Source organism: Sprattus sprattus (genome assembly GCF_963457725.1).
Source record: "Sprattus sprattus genome assembly, chromosome: 6".
Lineage (NCBI taxonomy): Eukaryota > Metazoa > Chordata > Actinopteri > Clupeiformes > Clupeidae > Sprattus > Sprattus sprattus.
In genome coordinates this window covers 27236609-27251688 of record NC_137925.1, presented here as the reverse complement: position 1 = coordinate 27251688, position 15080 = coordinate 27236609, and the positions used below count along the sequence as shown (strand labels likewise).

The 15080-nt window shown below is 40.3% G+C and overlaps 1 protein-coding gene across 2 annotated transcripts in view; it reads left to right on the top strand.

Moving 5' to 3' along the window:
* Positions 1-1181: 1181 nt before the first annotated feature.
* The window catches only part of ahnak (AHNAK nucleoprotein), a 31261-nt gene continuing 17362 nt past the window's right edge, over positions 1182-15080 (top strand). Inside the window, exons 1-5 of one of the 2 annotated variants that reach the window (XM_080841161.1) lie at positions 1182-1389; positions 10318-10373; positions 13664-13726; positions 14081-14238; positions 14590-14792. In XM_080841161.1, the coding sequence (XP_080697287.1) occupies positions 14082-14238; positions 14590-14792 (360 nt within the window). In that variant the 5' untranslated portion in view covers positions 1182-1389; positions 10318-10373; positions 13664-13726; position 14081. Of the gene's footprint in view, positions 1390-7686; positions 7709-10317; positions 10374-13663; positions 13727-14080; positions 14239-14589; positions 14793-15080 lie in introns of those variants that run through there. The other variant, XM_080841162.1, reaches the window with a different exon arrangement.

Genomic DNA, 15080 nt, shown 5'->3' with positions numbered 1-15080 from the left:
CATCTCTTTTTTTATCAGCAGGACAAAGCATTCCATATTCTAAAAAAGAATTGATGATGTTTTAGAATCATTTAAAAACACGTTAGAGCTTGTTAAGGCTTGTTTGTGTGCTTGAGAGGCCTAGTCCCAAGAGTGTAATACGAAAATGACTCAACCAACAACAGGTAGGCAATCGGTCTGGGACACATTCAGAAATAGTGGCAAGGAACTCTTTCACAATTACTGTGGGAGGGGCAAGCCATGTGTGCAACTGCAAACATTTTACAGTTCTGTGAAAGCTTTTCCGAGGTCAGAATACATTTAAGAGATTTTGAGAACTTTTTTCTAGTGCAGCATTATGTTTACTGTGACATGGTTGGTTTTACAGATGCAGATACAAGCTAAACCTGCTGCATCCGTGTGTCATGTTAGAGAAGCTGAGCCCAGCAGCCTCATTAATGTTTGAAGTACAAGACAAGCATTCATGGTCATCAACAGCTGCAAATGCATGCCTGTAACATGCAACATCTGTTTGAATCTTGACACTGGAGTCTGAACTACTGAAAGGGATCGTCAGAAATCCTTAACTTTAGAACTGTTGTATACTGTAGCTGTTAAAGGTATTGTTTACACACAGTGATTATCAAGAAACACAGGAGTTACAGCTTAATAGATAGATAGATAGATGGATACTTTATTGATCCCGAGGGAAATTAAGGTCATCCAGTAGCTTACACTAACATACATACATGAATCACAATAAATACAAAAATCACAATAAATACAAAAACAATACACATAGGGAGAACATGTACACAGCTTACACTTACATACATACATGAATCACAATAAATACAAAAATCACAATAAATACAAAAACAATACACATAGGGAGAACATGTAGACAGAGGATGGGGTGTTTACAATAATAGTTGTATATAGCATACTTAATTTAGTAAATACAATGTGAAAATGTATGTACAGGTAACTTATCTTAAATAGACTTTATTTTTGCCATGGTAACGGGGCAAATACAATCAGTGAGGGACTAGCTCTGTGTGGGCTGAGTACAGATGACACACGACCACTCCTTACACCGCTGATCCCTCCCACCTCACTGAAGAGCCATGCCCTGCCCTACACCCAACCATTCTCCATAGCCCGGAGTAACAGCCACATAGCCCTGAAGAACAGCAGTTCAAAAGTGAGAGGGAGAGTACAAAACACATAAGTGTAAAGAGGCGTCTGTGCCTTGTACAAAGAGAGAAAAAAGAGAACTAAAGACAACTAACTTTTAGACAACGACATTCAAACAAGAACTAACTTTTCGGGCTGTGGTGAAGACGTGTGAAGTGTCAGTGATGCTCAGGCAATGGTGTTAAAAGGTCTGGCTGCAGAAACTGTTTCAAGGTAAGCTGAAGTTTTCAAATGTATTCATTGTAGCACATTTCTAACGCTACTTGACATCCGCTTCTATTTTGACCATCCATTTGGATTGAATTGAACTTTACAAACGCATTGTCACTTGTGGGAAAACGTCTAATAGTCTAACAATTATTAGTCTATTCATTATTAGTATTCATTTCTTCATCATTCATCTGTAGGGATGCGTAAACACAATAAAACCATTCTTTTTACGGTGGCGCATGAAGTTGTATGGCTGAACATGTGGAAAAGTGGGTGTGTATCGTCACTCCCAACAAATAGAACTAGTGGTTATGATGGCTCCTCAGTGTTGTAAATTGTTTAATGTGTTGATAAGAGACATGGGCGTATTTTTGTTGTGATATAAGCTAAGTAGAGTACTGGCGAAGCGAGGTAACGGTAACTATGTTTTTGGTCATAAATGCCAAGTAAGCTTCCATACTCATATCAAAACCAACTGTTTAGAGAAGAAATCCCGAAGAGACAATGAAACCCTTTTACTACACATTGGCGAACAAAAGCTTATAAACAAAACGACATAGGTCAAAAGAAAAGTCGCGCACAGGCACATTCCAGCAGACGGTGCATACAAGTTCAGCTTTGCGACGTGGATATTTACTTGATTGACTTACTAAGTGCGTAGTCTAACTCAGTCGACGTTGTAAATTAAAATAAATGTTTTCCAAAAATGTTCCACCTAAATTGCAATAGCTCAGCATACGAGAGTTTAAAACTGATATTGAGATCGATTTGCTTTAGGCTACAAAGCTTTTATGTTGGTTACGCATGGAGCTTTTAGGGTGTGGATTTTTCAGCGCTATGCCTTTCTTCCCCGCCCTCAAGTTAGGGAATATCACCCTGCCCTACCATATGTAGAATTAGGAACCAACATTTTGGACGTCAGCAGTTATGCACAGTCTCTTTGTGTAGAATACGTGGAAAAGTCCTGATATTTTGAGTACATTTGCCAGATCTCAATGTAATTACAGATTAATTTACATGAAGGGTTACAAGTACTCACTGAGCTAAACGTTTTAAAACTTTTTCTAAGGGGAGGAGTTTAGGGATTCACTCAAATTTGCTTCGATTTTCTTAACCTGGGATCCCAGCCAGGGTGTGGAGAACGGAGGTGGGAGGGTGGAAGGGTGGGGGTAGTGGGTAATGGAATGTAGTGGTTTGGAAAGACTAACTAATTGAAACCAGGTTTGAAGCACTACAGGAAAGGAAGACGTTTTGCGGAGTTAGAAGAATGAAGTGTTTTATCTACATCAGACCTCCTTTCTATTATTGACTTGAGCATGAAGTTTGAATTCTCTAAGTTGTGATAGCAATGTAGCAGCCAGTTTAATGTACAATGCAGATTGACTGAGAGGTTTAAAGTTAGACATTTGAGCAGTTTCTCTCATTTTTATGTTTATGGATAACTGTTGCATGGAGAGAGAGAAAGAGAGAGAGAGAAAAAAAAGTCCATCCATGAGATGGTTGCATGGAGAGAGGGAGAGAGAGAGAGAGGGAGGGACAGAGAGAGAGGGAGAGGGAGAGAGAGAGAGAGAGAGAGAGAGAGAGAGAAGGAAAGAGTCCATCCATGGGATGGTTGCAAGGAAACTACAAATTTGGAAGCCCATCCCCCTGCTGCTGCCACACCCTGGACTTTCTTCTGTGGAGTTGCAGGCAAAGCAGTCGAATAGTGAGACACTCTCATCAAGGAAAGCCCTACATGTTTGCTGGGTTGCAGTTTTGACCTCGTGGCACTCACTGTCAGTGTCAAAATCCGTTTGCTGGCATTGGCTGTGCCATGGACATCTGTTTGTGATACATACATAAAGATCAAAGATCAAGAGTGTCTCTCTAAGTTTTCTCCTTTTTGTTTTTAAATGTAGACAGTATACCCTGGGAATCTTATAGTTATTATCAGTGTGTCCCTGGCTTGTTTGAAGCTAAGTATGTTATCGGTTTAACATAACCCACTATCAGTCTCACAGAGGCGGACTGTTTGACTTTATGCATTTAATGTTAGAACAGAAATTTTCCGTTAAGTCTTAATAGGGTATAGGGCACCATTTCCAGGGATGACTGTTAGGGCCCTGGACAGGAACCTTGTCTTTTCTTGACTGCCCTAGATATGAGAGATAGGAATGGAGCAGTCATTGAGTGTGTGCTATGGCAGTGTGAAACGGAAAGAGAACAATCTCTCACACACTTCCTCTGTCATTTCCTTGCAGGCTTTTTCAGAGGTCGCTTTCCAAACTTAGTCATGGAAAAATATGTGGGAAAGCTTTCTAGCAACTGAGTGCCACGTTTTTTGTTTGTTTCTGAATGTTTGTGGTAATGTTGTAATTGTCTGCCCTGTGGCGATGTGCTGTGTGACATGACATATTTATGTATTCATCGACCAGTGCGCTCCTAAAAGACTTGCAGAGATATCCTCTGTACATAACCCATATTCAGTTTAAGATATGACCACAGAAAGCAGAAAAAGTGGAAAAGTGCGGATAGATTTGCCATGAGTCACCAAACTGCACAGTTTTGGAATTGATTTGATCCACCCACATTTCACAACCACCATTTTTGTGGAGTTGTTTCAGCTAGAGATATCCTCTGTACATAACCTATGATCAGTTTAAGACATTTAAGATAGATATCCTGACCACAGGAAGCTGGGAAAAGTGTGGATAGTTTTGCCTTGAGTCACCAAAACTGCACAGATTTGATCCACCCACATTTCACAACCACCATTTTTGTTGCACTATCTGGAGTTGTTTCAGCTTTTGTATGCCCAGGAGAAGGTATTAATGTGCCCAGTGGTTGAGAAAGACGGAGTACAGGACACTGAATCAGTATGAGCAATTGGCAACGCCCCTGCCAGCATCCCAGTGACTCATACCCCAACAGAACATCCATCTTACCCAATGTTCCGCTCTCCACCGAGAATATTGCCTCTCCACCACAGAATATGCTAAATCCGTTCAGGAGTGCACCGAATGCATTAAAGTAGGGTTAAAAGTGATTTAACCCACATCTATTTGCATAGAGTTTTGTTTAAACCTTTTTTCTGTGGATCAGACTTAGAGCATTCAGCTGGTTAGGCTCCATGTGCTAAGTGAATGTGAGGAAAGCTAGTTTTGTCATGAAAACTTTGTTGATAGCGCCACAGGGATTTAGCCCATGAGGCACGACGTGAGGCTTGTGACAGGGTTGGTCCATCTTGGTGCATGTGAGATAGAGTCTTATGATGCTGTTCAGTCAGACGCAAAGACAAATTTAACGTTGTTTACACCCAGAGCTCAAAATGGAAGCGACTCACTTCTTCCCTAGGTGTGAGTGGACTGCACAAGAGACACACACAGAGCTCTCGGAACATTCTGACCTGGGGTGTTAAATAGTGTGGAACCGTGTTGAAGGCAACAACCAAGGCAGTTATATCTCTGCAAAAAAAAAAAAAAATCATCTTAGAGAGTTGCCAATCATATCAAATAATTCAGCAGATAGGACTGAAGAAGAATGGGCAGGATCAAATATCAGCAGGCGTGTTTGACATGTGTGTGCCTTATTTGTTCTTGGAGTTTCCAACGAAAATTTCTGTGCCAGTGTGGCGCTGAACTGTCTTTGGAAATGATGTAGTTAAATGGCCATGAGTTTGGTCTTTCCTCTTTGGAAATTGTGTAGTTAACTGCATGATCTCTCACAGAGGTGATCAGGCAAAGATGAAAACAAATTTGAAACGGAATTAAAATAATTTTTGAATTGTAGAACAGATCCCTAGAACAGTTTTTTTTCATCTTGTCCTTGAAGATAAATGAAAATGACTTGATTGTGGAAAGCACAGACTTGGATTAAAGTGTGGTTGCTTTGACCCGAACGATAAGTCACACTTGAATCGAACATTCATTGTAAGCCCTGTCGGGCCAGCTTCACACAGATGCTGTGGTGTGTTTGTAATTCATGCGAATAGCCCCCATACCACCTCACTCTGCTACTTTGTCGCTACAGAACGCTGTTGTTCTGAAGATCCCTTAAGCGTTATGCTATTTTGATGCACCGCATAGCCTCACCCATTCTCTTGAATTGCTAGCAAAAATTAAATAAAGAATTAGAAACAAGGAATGCAGCCTTGTGATCACAATCACTTGGCTGTTTTTTTATTTGCCATAATTTGGAGGGTTAAACTCATATAACTCTGGTTAAAAATGTACCTTCAACTTCATTTATGCATCTTTATGTAATGACCCAGTGAGTAACTACATTTCTTATTTAACATGTACTTGTTATCACCTAGAATTTCTAGGGTGAGTTGATGCCATGGACCAGGGTAGCAGAAAGAAACTTTTATGACAGACATTTTAAAAACAGCCATTTAATTATGGCCCGTTAGTCAGTAATTGTAAGCAGATTATAGACCTCACTGCTGTCACTTCAGGTTGCCAAGTTATTGGGCTGTAACAGAGTCTGCTGGAGTGTGCCTGAAGTGTGTGAGAAGCACCTACATGTGTACGCTGCTTGTGCCCTAAGGTCATCAGTCAGTCGGCTGTCCTGCAAGACTCAGTCTAGCTCCTAGGGAGAGTTTGCTTTACGTCTATATGCTCTCAGGCAGTCTACATATCCTCTCCGTACCAGACACAGTCTGATGCTACCTCCCTTCCCTTCGCTAGATAATTATAGCCCTACAGCGAAATCCTTTCCTTTAACCATACCTCTGGTTTTTAAGCTGTGCAGTTTCAGGCCTTGCAGCATGTTATTTTGACTGACTTTCTCCTCTGCCATGCTGCTTCTGCAAGTCCCTTTTAGGCTTGTGTCTTCTGTTGTCTGAGTTTGGTTTTCATTGCGTTAAGCCACCTCAGAGTGTGTTTGCAGTTTAGGCATGAGTTTGGCTGGAGCATTTCACAATTCAATTTGCCTTCTAAACCAGAAGTATGCACATCTGTTTCTCAGGGGTATTTTAGACAGAACGCCGTTGTCAGTGGATCATGATTCGATGATTTTGTCTTGATAAGTTCTAACAAATAGCGTAAAGAAAGACATATTATAACAACCTGCTTTAGTGTTAGAGGATTATAATGAAGCCATCTTTCAGTAGGTCATTAATTACAGTTTGACATATCCGTGTTGATAACATCCGTCCTAATCCTTTGCCCTCGAGTGCTTTGTAGTTATAAAGCAGTAAGACGTGGAAGCAATCGTTTGTCTTTTGCTAACTGTGTCTTATTGCCTCAAATCCCCCCCCCCCCCCAGTGAGGAACCTCATGCCGATTCCACATCCCTTTGGACCCCTTCACTGATCGCGTTACTAATTAAAGGCAGTCAACAACTTTGTATCTTTACGTAGGTCAGGCATACAGTCAGACGCTTTGATCAAGGCTCTTCAGGCTCTTGTAGAATCAGTGGACTGACGTTAGATCTTCTTTTGTCGTTTGCACAAAGACTAGTTTTCATGATAGTTGCCTAAAGCCTCAAGGGAGATATGCTTTTTCGAGGTCCCTGCTTTCATTCTGAGCGTGAGCAGAGGACTGTGAGAGTGGAGCAAAGGACATATCTGTGGAGTTAGACACTCACTGTGGGAGAGGCTGGGCTTGTTTCCAGCTGGCCTGACTGCTCTATCAAGGAATGTGTCTGCCTGGAAGCCAGGGTGGGGCCTCATGCTCTCTCTGCTGGGTCTGAGATGGTGCGTCCTCTCCTCTGCAGTTCTCTTGCTCTACCAAAGGGCGTGTCCCGCTGAAAAAAGTTGCAGAAAAAGGTGTTAAAGGTATTCAATTAGTTTTACATTTATTTTACATTTATTTTACGTCGGCATACGATTTTAATTCAGATTCCAAGTAGCAGGGAGATGTTATCAAATGTTATTTTTTTTGTCTTTTGAAATGCTGTTTGTTATGATGAAGATTTAAGGTTCTGAACTAAGTTTTACTTATGTTCCAACCAATCCTACAGTCATTAAGAAATGAAGTAATATGTAGTAAATACAGAAATGTTTATTTGCACAAATTTCCCATCATTTCTTTTGTATTGTCAGCTTTGCCTCTCTGATACGAATACAATGGTGAATAATGGAAGTTGTATCTTTGAGTGTACACAGCTGCTTGAAGCTCTGTTGCTCTGTGCAAACACAGTGACAACCATGGCCAGTTTGGCCTTTATCGCCCCGTCTATTTCAGTCACAGCTCGGGGTGGCAGACCACCACCAGCATTATGACAAAGAAGAACAGGGGAGTGTTCAGATGTTTCAAAACAAAAAACAAACAATTGTTTTAAAATGTTTTTATGTAGAATCTCATGATGAAGCTGTGATACAAAACATTTGACTTCATAGGTAAGTAATCTTTTTAGAGCTATTTGATTTCTAAACAGCTGGCAGCTGGCGTCTTGTGGAACATTTTAGTCTTTCCAGGAAGACGACAACCTTTAAAGTTCTAACTGAAAGATATTCCTCAGTTCTTTCGTAACATAAAGGTGTTACTCATAAGCATGCCTCTTTATTGTGTAAGTGTCTAGAAATGACAGATCTGGACAGTCACTCGATTAAAGTTTTACACCGGCACATTCCTGCCTGGGCTTCTTCCAGAAAGGTTTCTCATTGGTATCATGTCAAGACAGGGAACTTTTTTTTTCACAAATTCCCATGTTGACAGATGATCTTGTGCAATGCCTCATAGCACTTTCATTTGTCATGTCTTTGTGTATCTGACATTCACCTCAAAATATAACAAAGTTGTAAGAAAAGGTATCGTATTTAGTCAATCAGAGTCTGAGGGCGATACCAAAGAACAGGTCTGAAAAGATATTGAACTGAGGCTTTGATCGTGGTAATCTTTCGAGCCTGTATTTGTTAATGCGATTGCATCATTGCTTGTCAAACCATATTGGTTTGTAGTCCCTTGGGCAAGTGTGTGGAACTCCCACATACCGTGGATACGTTTACTGCTAAGTGACAGTGTTAAAACAGGCCCATCATTGTTAACAGATATCTGTGGTAAGACTGTTGAAGAAACTGACCGGAAGGAGAAAGAAACACCCTAATAAAAACTCAGTGACTAGTAGCAATAGCTGCTGTAGAGGGAGGGTTTTGGTGAGAAAAAAAAACCTTTGATACACATATGATATAATAGTGTATATATTCACTCTACTGGCTAGTCCATTGCATATATTCTGACATCTTTTGGAGTTATTTCAGAGTTGCTACGTTGTTGATGCTTTATTGATACTCCTTTAGAAGCTACGCCTCATGAAATATTGGCTCGCAAGACTGAGCAAACAGCCATTCTTGTTCTGTCCATTGATTCCTTATCAAAGAAGTTAATGTTTTAAAAGTTCAGTCAGTCTTCATAAATGGATGATAAACAACACTATGTGTTTTCCTGCAAGATACAGCGTAAATATGTCATAGAGGTATGTGCACATGAGTGTTTTGTTTAGCCTGAGGGGAAACTTAATTGACCTCGGTTTAGTATCTTGTCTGTGAGGACTGGCACAACTTTGTTCCTGCTATAGACTGGCTCGTGTGGAATGGAGGCCATGGAATCTGCATGCACATATCTCACATGTTGGCGTTTCACACTTGGCTTAAATTTCCTTCCTAATACCATGGATGGTTGCTCAACCACGTTTTCATAGTATGTTTACGATCAACACCAAAACCAATGCCTGCATTACATATTTACATACACATATAACCTATCAAACATTAACTTTTACATATTACCTATCAAACATATTCAGATATACACAGTGGTGTAGTCCAGGGTATACGCAGGTATACGGAGTATACCCACTTATTTTTCAGTCAGCATTGGGTATACCCACTTCTCAAAACAGGACGTTTATCCTGTGCTGTATGGGCTGCTTAATAGAAATAAAGAGTATACCCACTTCTCCAGGGACCACTACACCACTGCATATACACATTACCTATCAAACATATTAATTAATACAGTACATATTAACTATCAAACATATTAACTTATACATAGTACCAATCATATAACATATTTACTTTGTATCTAAATTATATGTGTGGAAGTAATGCAACGAACAAATCTCTCATCTCTCATTTTAACTGCCGTGTTTTTGGCCCGGCAGTGACATGGCTACTCACAAGCTGCCTGTTTTGAATAGACATTTGGCTGTATTCTAATGGAAAATTCTGGTTTTGTAGAAGTAATTGAGGTTCACAAAATGGTGTAGATGATCCCACAGGTTATCCCTCATGGTCAGCCCTTCAGACTATTTCTGCAGAGCAGAGATGATTGGCTTTTCATGGGAATATAGCCTGGCTTAAGTGGCATTTAGAATACATTTATTTTATTTGTGGGTGTGTCACCATGATTGGAACTCTAATCTTTGTGGTGTGGCCTCACACCTTTTAATCATTAAAATATGTTATCTTCCCACTAGCCACACACGTGCGCACCATACACAAACACATACAAACAAACACAAACACATAGAAACACACACAGATACACACACACATAGAAACACACACACCTTTTATGTTACAAAATGATTGATTAAAGAATACATTTGATTTCGTTTTGAGGTCTGTTGTTATAGTCTAGTGTAAAAGAATGTTAAAAGATACGTTCTCAACAACACACTTAAGGCTTGTCACAGCGCAAAAGAATCCTCCCTTTCTTTGTCGTTACTATAGACCTTTGAGGGTAAACTAATGAAAGTGGAGACCAGTATGGGTGTGGCTGTGCTTTGAAAGTACAGGAGATATTACTATAGCAGATACAGCGGTTATAAAACAGTGTTTTGTGAATGCATCCAAAACTCCCTGTTTCTCCCTGTTATTCTGTTAAGCTACAGTTACAACTCTTGTATACACTATTATATGTTGCTTTTGGGTTGTGTCTTAAACTGCTGCTTTATCGAGTGGAAAAGTGATGTCCTTCTAATCATGTCCTTCTTCAATTTCAGAGAATAAAGGAAGACAGAACACTGTGAGCCTTTGCTGGTGCTTGAGTAATCATAAGGTATGTTTATCCTTGTCAGCTTCATTTGATAGTTTAGTTTCATTAAAGTTATGTGGATAGGTTGAAAACTAATCCATGCGACCATAATCATGAAATTCCCTCACCGGCATGATAAATGGTAATATTATATTAGAATGTCAACCTACAACGGCCAGTGGCGATTCACCAGTGATCTAGTTGAGCCAAAGGTCCTCTTGGGCCAAATTCTAGAGCACTTTTGGAATGATTGTTATTAAGGTCTATGTTTGACTCATGAAGGTCACTTAGCTTGTGAGCTCTGAATGCCCTGCTTTGAGTAATTTGACTCCTTGACCAACGTGTCTGTCCCGTGCACATTTGCTGTTGCATGACCACCTGTTCAGGAGCCCCTTCTTCCCTCGGCTATGAGCAGGCTGTTCTGGCTGTGTCTCGGAGCAGACCGAAAACAGCTGCGGCAGATGCTTAGAAGAAGCCAACACCACTATTACATGAACATTAAACAATAGCTGTAGCAAATGGAAATTCTTTTAAAGGCCTTAAACAAGAAAACAAGAAAACAGAACTGGTGTTTGATTCAGGTCCGGGGGAATGTCTTCCTTTATTGCCTGCAGTTTCCTGGTGGTGACACACATTAATGGCGTGAGGCATATTAAGGTTCCTATGCCATTTTTTCAATCAGGAAAAATTATATATATTTTTTCATTTTCTTTTGACACATTCAGGCGTTATTTGACGTGTCTTCCCTGCCTGTTGAAAGAGCATGCTGTACCAACATTTGCTCTTGCCGTGTTGAGAATCAGCTTATTTTATGAACATGTGACCATAAAAGGTATTATTAGGTGCCTACGCCCATACTAATGTTGATCATATGATTTTAGGGAGGCGTCAGGTTCTGAAAACAAATACTACCCATTGAGCAACCCTGTTAACACACAGAGTTGAAAAACAAATAGTTAAATAAACCATCTTCATCCCCATCCTCCACATCATCACATATGAGGTAGATGATTACTACACAAAAAACACACAAGTGCATGAATAGACTTGTAGTTTGAGACTTGTAGTTAGTTCGGTGCTTTCCCTGAAGACCAGGGCCATGACGTTGTGTTGTCTTTTCTCCCTACCCCCTCAACTGCGCCCCATACCCCCCCCCCCCCCCCCCTCCCCCGCCCCCGCCGGCTTCCCCCTCCTGTCTTTTGACAGATGTGTGGGACGGCCTTTGGTCATGAGGGCACCGTAATCAGCTCTGCAGCTCTTCCCCTTCTCTCTCCACCCACCCACTCGCTCGCATGGGCTCCACCCTGCACTTGCTGCCAAGAATTTGTCAAAGCTGTGAGAATGTGGACTGCCCAAATAGTTCTCAAGATCATTAAGTTTGAGAGAGGTGGATGGGTGGCTAAGAAGGGAGTAGGAAAGTATGCATGCTGGGCTTGAGGTTGTGTTGTAGGGCTGGGGGGCTGGGAGATAGGAGGAAAGGGTGTGGCACCACAGTCAGGCTGTAGAACATGCCGTGGAGACGGGGGGAACAACGTGCCCCTTTCCTTGAGAACACATAACTGTTGCTTTTTCCCCTCGCAATGCTTCAGTAAATATCTCCCCCTGCCAAAAATAATAATGAGACTTGTCTCAGAGTGTGAGTGCACAGCCTGAGCCTACCTGGGACTCGTTCACAGCTGATGGCGCTCCAGAGAGGGGAGGACAAACGGCACAAATATTGAGCCAATGTGACTCCCCAAATGCGATGGGAAATCTGAGCGTTTGGGCCGGACTAGAAAAATGCTGAACCAATACATAAGAGATATTGATGAAGTCGCTCGTATGTGGCTTAGGAGGCAGACGGAGAGAGGAATAGGAAAGGACGCGTTCTGTGCTTGTGTTTGGAGGTGGGGGAGAAGACATAGAAGAACGCGTTCTGTGCTTGTGTTTGGAGGTGGGGGAGAACACATAGAAGGGCAGGATGACTGGACCTGATTGGAATTTTCAAACTTGTATGACAATCAGTGGGCGCTGTATGATCTTGTTGTAAATAGTGTGTCTTTTTACGTTGTGTTTGGCTGTGATTAACGCTCCGTCTGATCAGGGCCCTGGAAAACTGCAACTGGGCATACTTCCTGTGTTACAAACTCCGACAAAAACAGGGTGTAGAAGAGAATCCATTTCAATGGTAAAGAATAGTATTTGGTACCTGGAAAATTTAAATCATGTATTCATTACACTTTAATTCATTTGTCAAACGTTTTTCTATCAATTGGGCCTTACTCTCAGTAAAAGTATCAGTTTAAAAAGTAAATGAATGCAGCACATGTGCACACTGGATGTCAGAGGAGCTTTTCTGAGCGAAAAGAGTGAATTTGAGTGAATTTGAAGTTTACCACCCAAGCTTTTCAAAGTTCATTACGATATAATGCCAGCAGTGCAATTGGGAGAATGGTTGAACATCTGAATCGCTTCATGTGAATCACTCCATGTTGTTGGCTTGTAAAGAAAACAAATAGACATTTCACATTTGTGAGTCATATCCTGTTGAGTTAGTTTAACCCAGACAGTCTTTCCTTAACTACAGATGGGTTTAGTTTTATTGACTTTTCAAACATGTATCTGACAATTATAAGAAAAACTTGCTTTTCAAACCCTATGGCTATACTGCCATTACCAGTGATCATTTAATCATTATAGCATCACTAATAGCATTGCTTATATTGCATGTGGATGAATTCAGGCTTGTAAAATGGCAAGATGTTTTTTTTTGTGTGTGGGGTAGTAAATTGAAGTTACTGTTGTTTATTTGTTATAAAGTCCCACACAGTGCCAAATATTAGAAATAATAATGGAGACTTGGACATCTCTGCCTGGGTTAACATTACCTGCGATTGCAAGTTTAGGCACGTATTGTTTGAAATATTATTTTAGCACTCTCAGATTATTTGTAACATTTGCAACAGATGCATTTTTGTTACATTTGGCAAGACATGGAAATGCAGTTACAACTAGTCCTGTAATATATACAATGTGCTTCCTCTCCTGCGATATGAAGCAAAGACATGCTACATGTTCATTTAAACAACTCTAAACTATTTTCTGTAATCTGAATATAAATGTTCACTCCAGAACGAATTGATGGGGATTGATATATACAGTATATATAAGGGGATTGATATATATATATATATATATATATATATATATATATATAAGGGGGCTGTGTATATGCAGAATTACGATAACACATTTCATACAAGTGAGAAGGGTAATCACATTTTCTCTGAAGTTAAATGATTTTTATGGTATTCACAATTTCATTTCTGCTTCAGGGAAGAGACACAAGGCTGTCACACTTTACACCGGGGACTTCAGAGGAAAAGAAGACAAAGAGGGTATAGTTATATCTTAATCCTTTCTTTAGATATTACTATTTTCATATTTTATAATAACAATAAGCCCTTAAAGCATGTTTATGTGAAGTAAATAAAATAAAGAAGAACCACCACGCTTCAATTCATTCGCGCACAATCACCACCAGATGTCACTAAGGGGCCAGAACTTTTTCTCAAGAAATGCACACACAAGTAAATCCTCAAAACCAGTTTTACAAACCCCATTTGAAATGTGACTTTTGAGCATACCTAGTCTTGACATGTAGAAATGAGACAAAGGAAGAGTTGATGTATTGTAGGTTTTCATTATTTAGATTTTTGTTTCTAAACTGAACTATTTCCATTCCCGAGCAGAATGGCTGAAGAGGAGGACACGAGGGAAGTGCTCTTCCCACAGTGGATGGGTGCGGATAAAACTGGGTTGACGATTGAAAAATCGGGTGAGGGAGAGATCTTTGTGAAAGAGGTGAAGGATGAGTCACCTGCTGCACACACAGGGCGAGTTCACAAAGGTACGAGGCATTTGCTGCTAGTCCCAATTCTGTTCATATTTCATACCTAACTCTTACTATATATATCTTATTTATTCACTTATTCCACTTTACATATGCACAAACTCTGCACTTTTATTGCTATTTTGCACTTCTGGTTGGATGCTAAACTGCATTTCGTTGTCTCAGTACTTGTACTCTGTGCAATGACAATCAAGTTGAATCTAATCTCATCTAATCTAATTTACATTGCTATTTACATTTTAGTCATGTAGCAGACACTTTTATCCAAAGCGACATACAAAGGAGAGAAAGTTTAGTTTTCCCTCTTAATATTTATATTTATTTACCCCTCTTTGCCTATCTGTTCAGGCGACCAGATTGTGGGAGCAACCATCTACTTCGACAATATGAGCTCAGAAGAAACAGAAGACTTACTGAAGACACTAAATCGACATAAAGTTGGGCTCAAACTACAGAACAAGGGAGACAAATCACCCTGCCGCTCTCCCATGGGCACACTGTCATGGGAAGGCAAGACAAGATTTGGAGGATCGAGTCCTGACATTATACTTGTAAGGAAACCACAGTTTGGACAAATTAGTTCTGAAGCTAAACCCCATTTATGCACTAGCAACAGCATATATTAATGTCATTTTGATGGTTGATCATTTTGATATGGGCCAATCCAAAATTCATGACAGTACAAGCAATGCATGTAGTAGGATCTGCTGCCTGACCTAAACTAAATGTGTCAGCAACTGTTGTCCACTTTGTGCTTAAAATTGTCAAGACTGAAATTGGTAACAGTGATATTCCAAAACACATGCATGTTTCAATTTAATATGTTATATGATTGTAAA